Source organism: Melanotaenia boesemani, chromosome 5 (assembly GCF_017639745.1).
Source record: "Melanotaenia boesemani isolate fMelBoe1 chromosome 5, fMelBoe1.pri, whole genome shotgun sequence".
NCBI lineage: Eukaryota > Metazoa > Chordata > Actinopteri > Atheriniformes > Melanotaeniidae > Melanotaenia > Melanotaenia boesemani.
In genome coordinates this window covers 33,965,400-33,983,322 of record NC_055686.1, presented here as the reverse complement: position 1 = coordinate 33,983,322, position 17,923 = coordinate 33,965,400, and the positions used below count along the sequence as shown (strand labels likewise).

Below are 17,923 nucleotides of genomic sequence, written 5' to 3'. Positions count from 1 at the left end.
ATTATTAATCAACCTGGCAACCCGAGCACCCACACGCTTTTTATTATGTTTATTAGTTTTCTTTTTTTTATTGTTAATTTTTGGCCAAAGCTTTGTTAGCTTAAATTTAACTCTTAAATAAATGTATTTAAATAGCACCTTTCACCTTGCAAGCAAATAAAATGCACATGAAACAATCCAACATTTTATCTTCTCCTTTCCACTTTTTTATTTTCTCTCGTGCACACTGCATTAATATAGGAACTATCTCCAATTAATATATATATATATACATATATATATGTGTGTGTGTGTGTAATTGTTTAAAACAGGGATGCCAAACTAATGTTACTTCATACCGAGCAATTTGAACTCATGTGGGCCAGGCCAGTAGAATAGCAGAATAATGGCCGATAACAAAAACACCAAACTTTGTCCTTTGTTGTAGGGCAAAGAAGTACATTAACATGCTTATATTTAATGATCTATCGTTTTAGAAAACATTATAGCCCTGAAATTTCTTGGGAAACATAAGTGCAATTTCAGCAATATTTGCCCAAGTTTATCATTTATATGGGAATTGCAGCTTACAAATCACTAATTAACTGCAGCTATCTGCATCTGAAAAATACTATAGTTCTGGATTTTCAAGAGCTAGTTATTTTAAAAGTGCATACTAACATTTCCACATTTACGTAGTAATCCTCACCACCTAACCCAACTCGCATCATACAAACTGAAGTCAGATTTGTCAAGAAAATATACCAAGTTATTGCCTAACTTTGTAAAAGTATAAACATAAAATAAATAAATGCAACCTCCCCTGGAAAAATGAGGAATTCCAGATACTTTGATCTCTTCTGCCTTTTTCACTTTTACCAAATTCATGCAGCAGCCCTGCACCCCTGATTTAAATTCTTACATCCAGATATTAGTGTGAACACTTCATATTAAATTATAACTTCATTTCGTGGTGAACTTTACTAAAAACTGTACATAAGCCATTAAATGACAAGGGCATGTCATTTTATCATAACCTTGTGAATGCAAGAAATATACTGATCACAAATGTTTATTTAATTTTGAGTTCAGCTGCCAAAGAACAGCAAGAAGACCTGATGTGACAGCTTGCAGCATCCTCATCTTACTCTCTAGTGTCACCATGAGCTCATGGAGCTGAACTGCACCACATTTTGTGTGCAAAATGTCAACAGAAACACAAGAAGTCATATTGAGGTTTTGGTTTACTCCTTTATTAGATGTTAAAAAAAATCCACAATGAAACAAAATAATTTACTCGGGGGTGTACATTAAATTAGAACACGGCTAATCGGGAACAGATGAATAAGAGGAAGAGGGATGGGTGGAGGAGCTTCGTCTGGGTGGGAATGAAAAGACGAGGAAAAACTGGAGTTTTCAGTGCTGGATATGCTCTTCAGACCACAGTACAATCAAAACTCTGCAACCCCATCAACGTCTTACCAAAGGCATACACCCTCACTGAACGCATTTCCTCGTCTTAAATGTTTTATTATCGTTTTAAACACGGCCTATCAAGAAGTTAGAGCTGAATGGAGACGTGATGAGATCCATTCCTTACAAGTGCTTTTTGCTTCTTACATTCGCCAACAAACACGCAGTAAAACATTTTCACAGATTTAACCTCACTTTTTTTCTTATCAAAATGTGTTGTGTAATCCAACTTAAAAAGATGGAGTGAGATGTTTGCATGCTTTATTTCTCAGAGAAAGAGACATTTCATAGTTTTCTCAGATGTCCCTCAATCAGAATGATCCACATGCAAACTTAACTGCATGACTTCGTCCTTGTACTCGTGTTTACATGCGCCAAGGTCTTGCATAGAACTCAGGGTTCATAAACTCCCCCTTCGCATTGCTTATGCAACCTACGATGGCTTTGATTTTTTTTTTTTTTTTTTCGCTAAAACTAATAGCTCTAAATTCACGACAGTCACCTCAGCGGTTTGCTTGGAAGGAACTCGGATCAACCATTTTATCCTTTACAATCAAAAAGGTTTTACATTAATGCATCAATGCACTGTCACAGGTCTGAGCGAAGAGAACGCTTATATTAAAAATTCCTGAGTGTCTGACGGCTGTCAAAGAAAAGGGGACAAGACCCTGAAGTTGAATGTGTTTCGGGGTGAAGGGGAGGTTCTTTTCAAATTAAAGTGGCATTGTGGAGAAACCTTGGGCCTTCACTATCTTTGCATTTATTGAAACAGAAGCCATTCACCTGCGACAGTGCATTACACTGCACGCTCTTTAAATTCACCGTTAGCAGAGGGATGATTTTAGTTATGTGCCTCATTTTCTTGGTAGGATGGAACCTATCTCCATAACTTGGGGGAGCAAAAAAAAAAAGTAAATGCATTTATTATTCAATCAAATTTAATTTTCAAACCCAACCTCTCCAGGATACTTTCAGAGCCAATTTATTCGTTGGGTGTTTCAGATGTACGGAGCTGTACTGATGCGTTTGCGTTCACGTTTCTGAGGTGAAACTTCTACTTCACTCAGTGCCTCCACAAGTTCTAGGCCACCACACACACGAAGAGTGAGACATTAAAATCAATATTTCAACAAGATATTGTAAACCAAAAAAAAAAAAAAAAACACACACACCTCATATGGGAAAATAAAGCATCTGTATCTTAGTTTCGGCTTTTTTTGTTGTTTTTTGGTTTAATATTCACCCAAACACTTCTGTTGCGGGACACACTAGTAATTTCATCCTTTCTGTAAATGGGGAGCGTTGAACCGAAAGGATGTATTTAGTCTTCAGATGTAAATATTTCTGCTTCAGTCAGTAAGAGGCCTCAAGTAAAAAACCACATTAAGCAAAAACTGAACAGGAAGAATTTTTATCTTCACAAATTTAGCAAAGAAAGAAAAAATCTGAGTGACTGAACTACAAACAAAACCTGTGCCATCATTTATCAGCCATATTATGGAACTGCAACTTGAAAAAGGTTTTTGAACATATCTGTAGCACCAATTGTCTGTACCGTAAAATTTACAACAAAAAAAAAGATAAAAGTTTAAATCAGTTGCAACAGGTGTCTGCAGAAATGGCTGTAGCCAGGTCTTCTCATGATGGGATTTGACCCCTAACGCACTTTTTTTTCTTTTTGTTTGCTTTTCCCCAGTTTTTTTTTTAAACAGCATTGCATGTTCAAGTAGAGTATTTGTATCTGTTGCCCCCCCCAAAAAGAAACAAACAAAAAAAAAAACACGTTGATTTCTTGTTATCTTTTTGTTTAAAAGACTTTTTTTGTTATTTTTTTTTAGCCTCACAAACCACACTATGTCTACTGCTAGCGTTTGAAAGACTATCACCATTCAAAACTCAGACTTGGAAACTTTTTCACACACGGGGATATTTACGGATATTTAGAAGAAAGCTGCACACATTCTCTACTTCACAGTCAGAAAGTCATCCAAACAAACTGGATAAATTAAAACTAAAAAAAAAAGCCTTTTTTTTTATTTTCTTTTTAATCATCTTTCTGAACTTGAGATGGAAAGTAGAGGATGCGATAGCAGTTGTTTCACACAAAGTTAGGTTCAGCTAGAAAACGAGGAGTGAGACTGCCTGGACGAACATACATGCACAACCATTCGGACACCACCAACCACCAGTATCTTTGTTCAAACTCAAAATGGTGGGAACAAAACAGACAAGGAAAGAACAAAATCTTGTCCCTACTAGCTAACTGTGAGACTTTGAAAGAGGACCCGTGTACAGAAGAATCAACTGAAACAAATTAGAAAATGTATGTCTGCTTATGGCGTCACTCAAAGACATTTTTTTTGTTTTCCTATTTTCACTCTTTGTTGAACTGATTGTTGATTACACAAGTTTTTTTTTTGTTTGTTTGTTTGTTTTTTTACTTTTTTTAGTTTTTTTTTTTTTTTTTTTTACTTTTCTCTTTTTTTACGTTAGTAAATGAAAACCAACGGGGTTATGGATTGGAGTTTTGGAGGGGTGTCTCAGACAATTAGCCTACATTAGCTTTTCCAGCTCTGAGATGACCCTGAATCTTTGCTGGTCGAGGTCCAGTCACAAGAGTGGAAGAAGTTTTCCGCTCGGTGTCGGGAGTCCCCTTCAAAACTGGAGAGTTCAAATGTTGCTGCTCCCTGGAGAAAGAAGACAGATAAAATGGTAACTATGGCTGCAGATCCTAATTTTACTAGGGGTGGGCCCATTCACTATTTATTCTGGATATCGCGATGCAACACGAGCCGACTAAGACTGAAACTTGTAATCAAATTATTCAATTTAATCAATTACAAAAAACGGCCTATTAAAATTCTAGTAATCAAAGCTTCATTTAACACGAAAAGCTAAAATAAAAACATCCGTTTAATGCATCGCTTCCTGTCTTCCAGCAGGAAATGATGGAATCAGCAGATCAGGAGAAAAGCGACAGAAGGAAGGAAAATAAGACGTCAAAGTGCCGAGTGTGGACAAATTTCAAATTCAACTGTACAGTGCGGTGTAAGCGTGAGCTAGCTTTCCACCATAAAACCACCTCCATGTCCCAGCATCTCAGCAGAAAGCACCAGACATGAGCAGCAGCCTCTAGCTAAGACACGCAACTGAGAGTTGAAGCGAAGACAAACTTTAACTAAAGATCGTATGGTTGCTACTGGCAACAGCAAGCCAGTCTTGTTTTTTTCCAGTATGTAGCCCGAAAGTGTTCTGAAAGTTTTTGGTTTAGTGTGCTGTTCGCATTTCGTAGTAATCCCAATTCTTATTTCACAGTATTTTATTCATTTTCCTCCGTAGATTTTAAGTTCCAATCTGCTAGTCGGCTAAAGTCAGAAAGAGAAAGAGGAATGTGGTGCCTGCCTGTAAACAGCATCCAAATCATGTTTGATTATTTCCTCACTCTAATCATCAGTATACAATGCAATTAAGAGTAATCAAAATAATGCAACCATTGCTGCCATCACAGGGGCCAATTTATTGAACAAGACAGCACCTAATCCCATTCTGCTCACATTACCGCAGCATGCCTCTGAGGGAACAAAGTCCGGGTGCAAAACCAACCTTCAGACCTTCTTAAAACATTTTACTCCTTCACATTTGGAACTCTGTAATGCTTTAACATTTCTCGGCTCATCCTCTAAAACAAGGTGAAAACATGACTTTCGCTTTCAGTAGCGGTGCTAATGCTCTGGAAGCCAGTTTATTTAGAACTGGCCCAGTAGAGGACCACTACATAAGGGGGGAACAAATATTCCAACATTGCGAGGTGGAACTTCATTTACTGCACATCTACTCAATAAAGCCGGTCCGCCCTGCAGCCATGTCTTTAACCAGTCAATGCACAACCTTCACCATATGCCGACATCACACGGTGGATTTTTCCTCTTGGTGGGAGTGCTGGCTCTGATGTACGATTATTACAAGGATAGTTTTCCTTCATTTTTTCTGACACAAACCCAGAGTAACTACTCCAACAGATACAGAAACTATGAAAAACTACCTGCACTAACAAAAACAGCACCCAAACTAATCTGGGGACGAGTCTGTACTTCTAGCAAAAATGGGAAGCCGTGCCACTCTGAAATCAGTTGGTCTCAAGTCAGTTCCCAAAATTTGCCTTTTAAAAACAAAATGTCACTTTCCACATGACAAAGCGGAGGTCATGTATTCAGCAGCACTGGTTTGTCTGTCTGTTAGCAACACAACTCAAAGTTAGTTCGTTATATTTTTCAACCACAAGTCTAGACTCTGTTTTTGTTTACAGTTAAAAGTACTTTTGAAAAACAGGGTTGTGTGGACAATTGATACGACCACAGCTCCTCCAACTATGACCTACAGCAACATTACTGATTAATGACAAGCATTTTATTATTAGAAGCAACACATTTTCTCACTCCAGTCAAACTGAACAAGCGCTGTCAGTCAATTACAGCATTACCAGGTAGAAATAAATTAATGTAAGACCAGTTTCCAGGCCATAAGCTAGCGGGACAGACAAGTTGTAGGTTGACTAATCACCCCTAGAAAAAATTTAATAAATATAAGTTTGATAATCCCACACATTCAAAAACAATTTCAAAACATGCCAGTTCGATGTGTAGGGGGGAAAAATTTGTGCATGGAAAAATAGCTGTTTTGAATCATGAGGTTACCTGTACACTGAGATCCAGGGAAAAGTGGGGAACAGATTGTGTTTTGCCACCAGCATTCATCTTGCTGGTTGCCAGTTACTCCCTGTCCACTTATATTTGACAGAGGAAACTAGACGAAACAAATGAGAAGTGGTTAGTGTGTTTCAGGAAACAGTCACCTGAGACACTGCTGTTGGAAGCCATTTACAGCTGGAGGTAAACGTCTGACCCAAATTCACCAACTACAAGTATCAGTAGTCATTAAATAACTTTTCAGAGACCCTTACCTCTGGAACATCGCCAACAAAATCGTAAGCAATCCCATACTTGGGGATCGGACCGTCTGGTGAACACAAACAGGATTGGTTTTCTCCTGAAGATTCCGTTTTTTTAATCTTGCCGGCTGAGACGTCCGTCTGTTCGCCTGCGCTCAATGCGGCTGCTGCCGTTTTGCTGTCTAAGCAAATCTCTTGCTCAGCAATTGGCAGGAGGCTAGTAGATCCCTCCTGTGAATCCAGCGAGGTCTGGGCACTTTTCTCCATGCCAGACTTCTTTAATCTGGGTAAAAATTTACCAGATTCCAGTTCTGACTTCCCATAATAAGGGCCCTCACATTCGGCATCCTCCTCCAGGGGTTTGAGGTCTGCCTGAGGATCGTCGAAGACATCCACTGGAGCCAGGACGGGAAAACTCATCTCCTCTTTGTCGGTCTCGGCCTCTGAATCGCTCACCCCAGCAGGAGATAACTCTGAGGCTGATATTGGTCGGAAATGAGTCCTGGGGGAAATGCGTATGGCCCTATACTGTGTCCGGTTGATGCCATATATTCGTGAGTGAAAGGCTTCATTCTCAGAGTCCGAGCAAAGAATAGATTTGGGCTTAAACCCTGGACTGAAAGAAGCCATTTCCTCTGGCTCAAAGGAACACTCAACATGGAGGACTTGAGAGAAGGGATTGTTCAGGTTAAAGGATGCAAACGGGTATTCTAAACCTTGCTCCTCACTATGCAAGCCTCCGTAAGATCCCAGCAAATCTTCATGGAAGATCAAAGAAAATCCCTTATTCAATCCATCTCCACCTCCTCGAATGGCCTGATCACTCTGCCCAAAGGACACGAGAGGCCTCCACAGGGGCCGGTGTCCGGGAGCAAAGCAGCTGCCCGTGTTCATGAACACATCTGTGCCCGTGATGGTAAGCATGTCTGAGCTGGAAGCAGCAGCACACTGCAACAGGCTGTCTTGGGTGTCATCTGGTGGCATGACAGCCCAATTCTTATCGCCACTTAGTGTTTTCAACTCTCCATATACTCCTCCGAGGATGAATGATGTACCCTCCTTGTCAGAGTTCAAGTCCCAGGGCTTGGACGGAGTCATGTAATCCCCAGCATTGTTTACCTTGGAGAGTTGGTTTTTGGCTAAGTCCTGTTCTCCCTTCTTGCCTTCCCAGAGATGATACTCGGACCGCTGCACTGCTTTTTTCTGAGGTCCCTGAACAGGAACGCCTTTCGCTTGGACCTCTAGACAGCTGCAGCAGTAAGCATCTGGCTCATCCGAGAAGAGCCCCTTGCTTAGTTTTTCTGCTCCATGCCTCGACACTGCGGTTTTGCCATCTCCAACTGCAGTCCAAATGTCTTTTATTATCCCTGAGCTGTAGTCATCACTCTGTTGGTTCGTGTTGTCTGAAAACATGCCAGTGCTATACTGTTTACTCTCATCTTTTTCTAATGCTATTCCACAAATGGACTCTAATTTAGACTTTTTGGTGAATGTCTGATTGGTTGTTGTGCTAACGCTGACTTCCTCACACTTTTTACTAGAGTCCTCTTGCAAAAAATCCAAGATTTCATCCTCTAGATATGTACCAGAAAGAGGAGGGATTGCACTATCGGTCTCTTTGTTGCCAATTTGAGCAGCATCCTCCACCGGGGCGTTTCCTTGCTCATTGTCTGACCGAGTCTCTTCTGAATGTGACCAGGGACTGCAAGTTCGCGTCGACAAGTTAGAACAGTGTTCAGTTTCGTCAAAGGCACTATTTTTGGTCCATATTAGCAAACGAGACTGTTTATTAGAATGTGGGTCGAGACAGCTGCTAGAATCTGTGTTGTTTTCGTGACCAACAGTGAGTGAGTCGTGGGGGAAGGGAAAAGTGGGGCTGTCATACTGCAACTCAAAGAGAGAGAAGCAAGATGAGTTCAAATGAGATGGTTCACCGGTCGTTTCAGGAACGGGCGGCTCCTCCGGATTCCTCGACAGCTTGCTCAGGGTGAACGAAACGCTATCGAGAAGAGGGGAGAGCCGGACAGGAGAGTCTCCGATGAAGCTTTCTCGATCTATATCTTCTGATGTGGATGGAGAGTAACATCCCCACACGTGAACCATGCTTTCCAGATCTTCCATTAAAAATCCAACAGATCCCGAAGCTTCCGGTGAGTCTGCCCGTATTGCACTTTTCCCTTGCTGCTCAAGGCCATCTAACACTAAACAACATTCAGCCTCAACGTCTCCTTGCTCTTTGCTTTTTTGCCGAATCATGCTTAAGATCCGACTCTCTTGTATTGAGTCTGAGGCACTAGTATCCAATATGGATTGGTAAATATCGACTTCATAGAAGTGAGGGAATTCAGACAGATGCTTGTCATCTAAATCTCTACTATCCTCTGGCTGAGGGCAGCTTGAAGTTCCGGTGAGTTCGCCGGTTTCATCTTCTGCTTCCACAAAGTGACCGTCCACAAACGAGCCTGCTGCTAAATACGCTCTCTGGTAGCTCTCATTGGCAATGCAGATTCCCTGGATTTTCTCCGGCAGCCTCTCCACGTCTGCTGACAAGTCGAAGCCGTCTGGAGAGTTGACCTTGCTTCGGTATTTTGTTTCCAGCTTGCTTTGTCGGCTGACGGGTATAAAATACTCTGTAATAGGCTCAGTGTACCAAAGTGGCTCCTCCATGTACTCCTTCTTGTGTCTGGCCTCGACTCCGGACTCTTTTGCTTCCATCCAGCCTGGATCTTTACGAATCTCCTTCAGCGGTCTCTTCCCCTTTTTGTAAAGCTGTGGTTGTTTGGCGGCGACACCGATCGTGCTGCTACTGCCTCCTCCTGCATTTCTTCGCTCCTCTTTGTCGATAACCTTCATCTGCAGCTTCACCTGCCCACTGTTGCGCGTTCTCTTATTTTTTACAGCCTCCCTGGATTTGTGCCTTATTCGAACGGTCTTGCTTCTGGACGACTTTGAGTCGCACTGGTTCCCGCTTGAGCTTGAGCCTGCCTCACTGGAGCCAGAAGACCAGGATCTGGGTCTATACTTGCCCTCAGACCTGTGTCTAATTTGTCTCTTGGAGTGGACAGTAGATTTCTCCTCTGCCGCTGCACCACCGTGGTATCGGTTCTCCTTTTCCTTCTTGCTTCGTCGCTGCTGCCCTCTCTCATTAGTTGCGGCGGTGATGGTACTGCATGCCTCTATGTTTCGCTCTTTTGTAGCTTCACCTTCACTGTTGCAATCTTTGGGGGAAGAGGTGTCTGTGCTGGTTTGTGGGGCTGCAGAGGAAGATGAACTTGAGTATGCGCAGGCCTTAGCCTTGTTCCACACCGTCATAATCTCTTGGAGACAAACGGGTTTCTCTGACAAAGGAGGAAAGGCTTCATAATACCTGCAGACACAAGAAAAAAAAAAGGGGGATTTAAATGCAATCGGAGCAGGAAAGCTCTAATAAACTCATTTGCAGACAACTTCATAGCTTACATTTCCACCTGGTCCTTTGACGAGGGAGACTCGGCTCGCTCTGGAGATTGAGAGCCATCAGATTTCTTCTGAACACGTTTTTCCTCTGATGAATTAAACAAAAACTTCCTGTCAGAACAGCTAATTATCATTATCATTATTATTACTGTTATTATTTTCTTCAATACGATTAAGTCAAACCTTTCTGTTTGTTTTGGATGTCCTTCAGCTTACAGCAAAGCTCTTCAACCAGGCTCTCAATTCCAGAGTTCTGTGCAAAAGACAAAGACAACAAACATCTCTGTGATTCGTGTCGTCCCACCAGTAACCAGTCAGGTCAAATTTTAGAAAGCTTTAGAAACTTTAGAAAAAGTTGCCAAAAATATATTTTAAAATTTCAGACAACTGGAAAGACGGAAGCTACATCTGTTAAATCTCAAACTATGAGCTCAACCTGTCCTCATCCAAACAAACCTAGTTATACATCTCCAACAATCATACTAATAGATCAGGGTATTATTATTATTATTATTATTATAATAATGATAATAATAATAATAATAAAAATAATAATATATTCACTATTGTGAATATTAATAAGACTGTTGAAGATAACAGTGTATAATTAATTAGTTTAATGTAATGGCATTGTTTGTGATTATCAGTAGTATTTTGCATTATTTTGAGAAATTGGTCCATTCTACAACATTTTTACTTAATTCTATTCCATATTATATTATTCAATCAGACCGATGGTATACAACTCCCTAGGTGAGCAGAGGACTGGACTTAACTCGACAGTTTTCTTCTATGTTTGATCAAATCAAGAAAATTGTGGTTTTAGGAACTCTTGAAGCTGTGTAATAGTAAGGCAAGCAGGTTTATTTGTGTGGGGCAATTCAATGACAGGGGCATTCAAAGTGCTTTACAGAATACAAGAAACATAATTTAACATTAAAAATGAAAGGAAAAGAAAGGACAGTGAATGACAACAACAATACAACAAACAATAATAAAACATGATCAAGTTTAAAAATTCAAGCCTAAAAGAACCAGCTGCAGATCTGGACTAAACAAAAACTATGGAAATGCAGCAGAGAACAGGACGGTCTTTAACCTGGATTTCTGGGACTTCCATGCTCCAGACAGGTGGAGCATAGAAGCTGAATGCAGCTTCTCCATGTCTGGTTCTGATTCTGAACAGATAAGAAACCGGATCCAGATGACCTTATATTTTATAAGTGTATCCATATGAACATAAAAGTCTATATTTGCGCATATTCACGGGCCATAAGAGTGTGAAACTGTACTCAGCAAATGAGACAACTCCCTACAAATAACTATTTTAAAAACGAACTAGTCTCAATTTCCAGTCCGGTTCTACTGCCGCCAGAGCGGAGTAATTGTCACATACTCCACGAGAACTGAGAACTTCTCGAGGCTGCAAGACCAAGAAAAGAGTTTGTTTTGGTCCAGTCAGTTTATTCTCCATGAGAAGCTTCGTCTGTGATGGGGTGGGAATTACTCAGCACCTTGATCCGCTGCTGATCAGCTGTTCATTAAATAAGTCTCATAAAAGACTAGTGTGCCGGAGGAAAGTGGGGGGGCAGAACAGAAGAGTGTGTCAAGAGAGCAGCGAGGAAGCTGTGGCCGACTTTCTGTACAGCAGTGCCTAAAGCTCTTCACGATCAGATGTACTTTATGAATCACAGAGTGGGAAATTTCAGTGTTACAGCAGCGTTAAAAAAAAAAGAAAAAGAGTAAAATGAAACTGTACACCTGATTGGAGCCTATGGAGTTCTGCAAAATAACTCATTTGAGTCAGGTGTGTTGGAGTAGGGAAACAATGAAATCCTGCAGGATTGTGGCCCTCCAGGACCAGAGTTGGACACCCCCGTATGAAATGTGGTAAAAACACCTACTATTAAGGATTTTTTTTGTCCAGGTTAAGATTGACCCAGACCATACTATGAAGGCACAAAAAGTTATAATAGTATGTAAGGGTCAAGTGTATAAAACTACATACTAAGAACTTTTACTTCTTGTATTTCAAGTAATAAAATGTAATATTGAGAAATCTCAAGACTGGGTCAGCTGTCAGAGGACACAGTAGCTGCTTTGTCAACAGTTACGTTAACACAAAAGAATAATTTGTTTTTCCAACACAATGAGCAGCCATGACTGATGGTAGAAGATCCAGTAGCCTTAGGTAACAATGTTCCCAACGACATGATCCAAAAGAATAAATGAAAGGCACGCGGCTGACAACTCAAGCCAGCTGACTTGTGAGAGTTTAGGCATGCTCAGCCATGACTGTGCTATATTTAGCTGCAGTGCACAAATGCTTTCAATAAATAAAGAAATAAATGGCTAAGCAGCAGAATAGTTATTTTCTCGCATTCCTTTCAACAGCATGCATTTACTACATATCCTGATTATTTACCGCCTGCTTAAACCCAACGATATAACCTGTAGAAGCATGGATTTGTTGTACTAAGCACTACGTAGTCACTGTCAGAGAAAATATTCTCACATTAAAAGAGTATATTATCCTAATTTCCTGTTTATCCCCCCAGAAAATAAGGCTCATTGCCATGCCACTTTGAGAAAAGCAAAGTGTTTTCTCTTGCATCACTGTGCTAATGCCAGTCAGCTGACAGGCGACCGACTCTGCTGCTCAATGCTGCAATCCCGTGCAGCGTACGCTGCTTTAAAAAGAAAGAAAGAAAAAGAGTGCAGAGTTCAGTCCCCTGTGAGGAGTACAACACTCGTCTTCTTGCCTTTTCAAATCCTCTCTCCGTCCAATCTTTTTGTTAAGCCACAGATGAAAGGTCAACAAAATTACCCACTAACACAAAGATGATCAGTTTTACTTCTCAGTTACACTAAATTCTTACATTTTACTGGAAGCCAGGAAAGTTTAATTTTACACTTACAAGAAAACTTGGAGTGCTGACCCTGATATAACCCCTCTGATAACGACAGACAGTGTAGCAACCCAGCCAAAAGATGATGATGCATTTTCAAGAGCCCTTTCCATTTTCAATGCTTTGGCTCCTCATACTGACCCAGCTTTATTCTGTCCATCCACTGTGAATCACGCAATTAAAATCTGCATGACTGCACCTTAACAAGCAACAAGGAATACTACGGTAATAAATTCCTGACATCATGCAGACGTGTAATAAAAGGCAAGTCAATGACAGCGGCCATGTTTACATGAGAGTTGTAATTCCCTTTAATTCAGAATAAAAAATTAAATTCTATTTAAAATTACCTTGAAAACATCTCATTCCAAATAAAAATGGCCATTCTGACTTAAGATTAAGTCTGACGTAAGTGGCTGGTTTATTCTGATTTTAAATCTGAACGGAATAATTCTTCAACCGTGTAAACGTTCATTCTGCTTCAAATTAATTCTGGCCAATCATGCTCGTTCCCTTGTCCTGTTGCAATGACGGTACGGTACTCTATCTCCCTTCTCCTCCTCAGCTAGTAGCATGCTATTGTCAAGGTGCCAATTCAAGACTATGTGGTCTTTCATGTTGTAGACGAAACAAAAAGAAGCAGGAACGGGAGCTTAATTTACTTCTGGTAGACGTAAATACATCACGTCCGCCTCTTGTCCAATCAGAACCCTTCCTAACCCCCAAATCTAAAGCAGAATTGAAAAAAGTTATGAATTACTATTTCTATGTCAACACCAAGTTTACTCAGTGTAATAATTCTGAATTATTCCATTCAGAATAATTACTTCCGAATTAAAAAAACACCATGTAACTGTTGCCAGCGTAAGAGCTAGTTGATGTACTTCCAAAGCAAAAGAAATTATGTTTCAAGTCTTAGAAAGCTAAAACATAACCTACAGTCAGCCAGGAAAATGCTTACTTCATCAGATGCAGAGCGGAGGCATTGCACTGCGGCTTGCTTCTTCATTTCCTCAAGACTCAGGTCGGTCCCTCCTTTCTTCTTGCTCTTGCCCCATTTCTTCCCAGTTCCCTTCTCCCATCCCAGGAAGATGTCATTTTCCTTTCAGACAAAAACAAAAAGTCAGATGTATGAGATAAATAAACTAGTGTCAAATATTAAAGAGAAAAATTAGGGGGAAAAGAGGAAGAATGGCTAGTGCAATTAGGATCAAGATTATCTTGCATAACAGCCTACATATACACTCTAAGCAAGTAAAAATCAGGGAAAAAAAATACATGTGGGGATTAGTTCATTTTAAAAGTAAAAAAAAAAAAAAAAAAAAAAAAATCCTGGGCAGAGTGATATCTTCATTTTTAAAGACATTGAATACACCTACCCTAAATCCCCCTCCTTTACACCCCATTCTCACTCATTTGATAATTCAAAACATGATTAATAACAATTATGAAAACTTTATGACAACTAAAAAGGTCTTTTTTAAGGTTATGGTAGCCTACCTGGTCCTGCAGGTCATAGTCATAACTGTCATGCAGGAGGAGGCTGAGAACGTAGCGGGTGTAAATCATGGCATCAATCCCGCACTTCTCAAGCTCCTGGCCAAGCCAGCTTTGTACTGGACCCAAAGATTGGAGGAGGGACATCTCTGAGGCAGGCAAGGGGCCCACGAGGGGGTAGGGGCAAGAGAGGTTCTCAGGAGGAGCAGGACCGTCTGAATCGGTGCTCACTGGACGCATGGGACCTCAGGTGTTGGCCATTCTCAGGCGGAGCGGCATCGTCACGGGTAGCTGCTGTAGGGCGGTGGTGGAGAAGGGTAATGGCGAGAGATTGAGGCAGAACCTATCTGGAAGAGGGGGGCTGTCACTCCAGCAGGACGAACTGAAGGGGCTCTACATGGGGAGGCATGTAGGATGCTTTTTCTTCTTTTATTGCTTTGAGCAAGAAAGGTGGTTTTACTCGTGAGGCATGGCTTATGCTGCTGACAGATCTCAGCTGCAGAACTAAACACAAGATGTGTTTACGTCTCAGTCAGAGGGGTCCATTTTGGGACTGTCTTTACTTCACCGGCACAATCTGAACAGAGGAAGCAAGAATAAATAAGATTAAAGACAAATTATTTCATTGCTGAATGCAAGCATAGAAAATAAACCAAGTATTATGAAAGGAAAATATATCTTTAACTGCATGATTTTAAATGTTTTCAATTGATCAAGAAGGATATGAATATGCAACATGCAATCAAGTATTTTTGAGACACCTAGATCAGTGGCTCCCAAAGAGTGCCACTTTGTACAGTCTGTGTTAAATTGAGGCCATGTTTGCACAGAGACCGGTTTAGATTTTATCATTTGGATATTTTGTTTACAGGGAAGCAGTGTTCTGAAAACATGAAATGCAAATTTTAAAACATATATCTTTGGTCAAAATTTAAAAAGGCTACTTAGGCCCTACTTTGTTTTTTTGATCAATTTTCATCCATATAATGTGCGGTTTTGTGAGGTTAGTGAGTTAGTGGAGCTACAGCAGCGCAGTAAGTTCGTCTATCCTGGTAACCTTGATTTTTTTCTTCTTCTTCTTTCTCCCCTGCACCATTTCTTTAATGAAAAATATCTGAGAAACACCACCGTGCAAATTATCTTTCCCTATTTATTTTTTTTTTAAAGTAAGGCTTTATGTTAATTAGTTGCCTTAACTTAGGTTGCATCTAAGGACTGGACTCTGGCATTCTGCCTGAGTATCATGTGTGGCAAGATGCTAGCTAATGAAAGCATAAATCCAAGCATGGTTCAACATGGGGGGTCATGGCATTTTGGTAGTCTTAAAGGAAAATAGAATGGGAACCACTGACCTAGATAAATATTGTGGCTTTTTAACACTTCTAAAAACATTTCAAATAAACACCAACATCCTCTGCACAGATTAATTATTGGTAGGTAATACAAGTTCTTAATCAGGAGCAAATTCCTACAGTTGTGTATAACTAGGGGCAGCTGGCTGAGAAAGCCATGTGTTTCACATAGTAACAGTGGACTCGGACACCGACGTGAAGAGCAAATGGAGGCTGCACCGATGTGATTGGCTGGCCCAGTCGTCATTCAACAGTAGCATTTTAATAGTTACCCGTTGGAAGCGTCAAAAGGGAAAGATAAGAAGCTTTTCAGTGTACCACAACATCTAAACTATCCACACCCTTTCATACAGCAATAATGTTCCGCTTCCACACAGACGGACAACGGCTGATACGTTAGCAAGCTTCGGTGCGATAGCTGCTAAATATGGCTGACCAGTGCCTACTACAAGCCAGCTGTTATGTTGTATCCACATTAGCTCCGGTGGCTAAATTATGACTGTCAACGGAAGTTTATTTTACAAACCATTACTTTGAGGCGGGGGGGTTTTTATATGACGCTGAAGAGACAAAACACCGTGACATCATTTTTACATGAACTTGCGAGTATTGTGTTGTTCTGCGGGTGCGTTATACCGACTGTTTATTGTAACGCAACAGTATTGTCCTATCGAGTGCGGCATTTTAACTCCATAACAGCATTTAATGACACCTTAGATTGAATGTCAGTGTCATTGCGACATAAATGTAGAAATCGTTAACAAGTGAAGTAATTCAACGCTGGAGCAACTTGTATTTGCGTCACTGCAGTCAAACGGCAAGGTTAGCTGGACCACCGACCTTTAGCTGATGAGCTACGTTAGCCAACTTAGCTTCCTAGAGCTGTACATATTGTGAGATATTTTATACATTTTTGTTATTGGCTACCACGCATCGTTCTCATGAGGATAATTTCGATCTCCTAGTTTAATCAGAGTTAAACGGTTCTTACCAGCCAGCGCTAGGTAGCTTGTGACGGGCAGGTGATCCGATGTTGCCTACGGTGACATTAGTGCTGTGACGGTTCTCCGTTAAACACAGCAAAACGCAAACGTTAAGGCCAAGTTAAAACTTGTGCTAGGGAACGTTGCGCACAATAATTGAAAAAAAAAGTCAAGACAACACACCACAAGCGTCTAATACAATTTCAAACTGACGATAGCTAATGCTAGCTTTCACGTAGTTATGCTTGTTGTTGTGACCGAGGGGGAGGAGGATCGGCTGGCCGGTTGACTACCAGAGGACTGTCGGGCGTTTTTCCTTCAAAAATGTGCGCCATATCGTTATACAGCGAAAGAACAAGTCAACTAAACATTTCCCAGCAAACGTTGGACAAATACTTCTTAACGCTAAAAGAAAGCTCAAAGCCGGTTCGTTGCTTTACTTACCTGCCGTGAGCTGAAGTAGAGAGAAGGAGCGAAAGGGGAGCGGCTATTTCTCTCCCGCTGCCGTTCCGAGCTCGAGCTCTGGAATCCGCTGCGGTAGCATAGCGTATCATGGACGCCGACAGAAATGGCGCTGTTTTCACATCGAGTGCTCTTTCAACAGCGTCAAGGAAACTGGCGACATTCGGGCTCGAGCCAGAGAAAGGTCGTTCCTCGATAACACAAATACTCGGAGCCACAATGTCCGCTGCAAAAAAGCCAGTTTCATTCAGAGACTGACTACCGAACGTGCCTCCCTCCGCGTTCGTATCTAGGCAACAGGGCAAACCTCCGCTGTCCTGCTCGTATACGTTTGATTCCTCCGCTGGAATATTGCATCAGAAGTCGCACTACTACTCATATGATGTCCTCACGCTTTAAATTAAAAGGAGTGACACTAAGTAAAATGAACAGTTTTTAAAAAGGGAATTACTTAATTTCCCCCAATATTTGAAATATAATATTAACACAAATGTTTTCCAATGCTGATATACACTTAAAATAGTGTTACACATTTTAAAACGCCCTCTATTATTCACACAGCAGAATGTTAAATTTTTATAAAATGCATGAAGCTGGAAGTAAGACAGCTGCTGATTGTACATTCTCATCATGATTATGCATGTCATAAGAGCAACATGTATTTTCAGGCACATGTGCACATATAAGTGTTTTTCAAGATATAGATTAGGTTTTATTATCACTGGGATCTATTCTTTAGCATGCACACCTGTTTGCCTACAGCGTTTTGGGTTTTATCTCACATTATCTTGACTTTTTGTCTTGATACAATACTATCATCACTATCGGCACTCCTTTTGTCGCTGTACCAGTATGAAGTATTAA

The 17,923-nt window shown here is 40.8% G+C and overlaps 1 protein-coding gene across 1 annotated transcript; it reads right to left on the bottom strand.

Moving 5' to 3' along the window:
- Window positions 1-1,210: 1,210 nt before the first annotated feature.
- Window positions 1,211-17,316, bottom strand: kiaa0232 (KIAA0232 ortholog). The gene is made up of 8 exons (XM_041984822.1): window positions 17,042-17,316; window positions 14,266-14,839; window positions 13,727-13,867; window positions 10,040-10,109; window positions 9,860-9,944; window positions 6,413-9,767; window positions 6,147-6,255; window positions 1,211-4,139 (listed from the first exon to the last, which is right to left on the bottom strand). The coding sequence occupies exons 2-8, from the start codon at window positions 14,500-14,502 to the stop codon at window positions 4,123-4,125; spliced, it is 4,014 nt and encodes a 1,337-aa protein (XP_041840756.1). The 5' UTR covers window positions 14,503-14,839; window positions 17,042-17,316; the 3' UTR covers window positions 1,211-4,122.
- Window positions 17,317-17,923: the final 607 nt, after the last annotated feature.

Bases quoted from the DNA above. Each gene is read 5' to 3' on its own strand.
- kiaa0232 (XM_041984822.1), bottom strand. From the start codon at position 14,502: ATGCGTCCAGTGAGCACCGATTCAGACGGTCCTGCTCCTCCTGAGAAC. The intron at 10,110-13,726 runs GTAAGCATTTTC...TCTTTTGCACAG, and splicing joins TCCGCTCTGCATCTGATGAA to AACTCTGGAATTGAGAGCCT. The intron at 6,256-6,412 runs GTAAGGGTCTCT...TGTTTCGTCTAG, and splicing joins TTGTTGGCGATGTTCCAGAG to TTTCCTCTGTCAAATATAAG.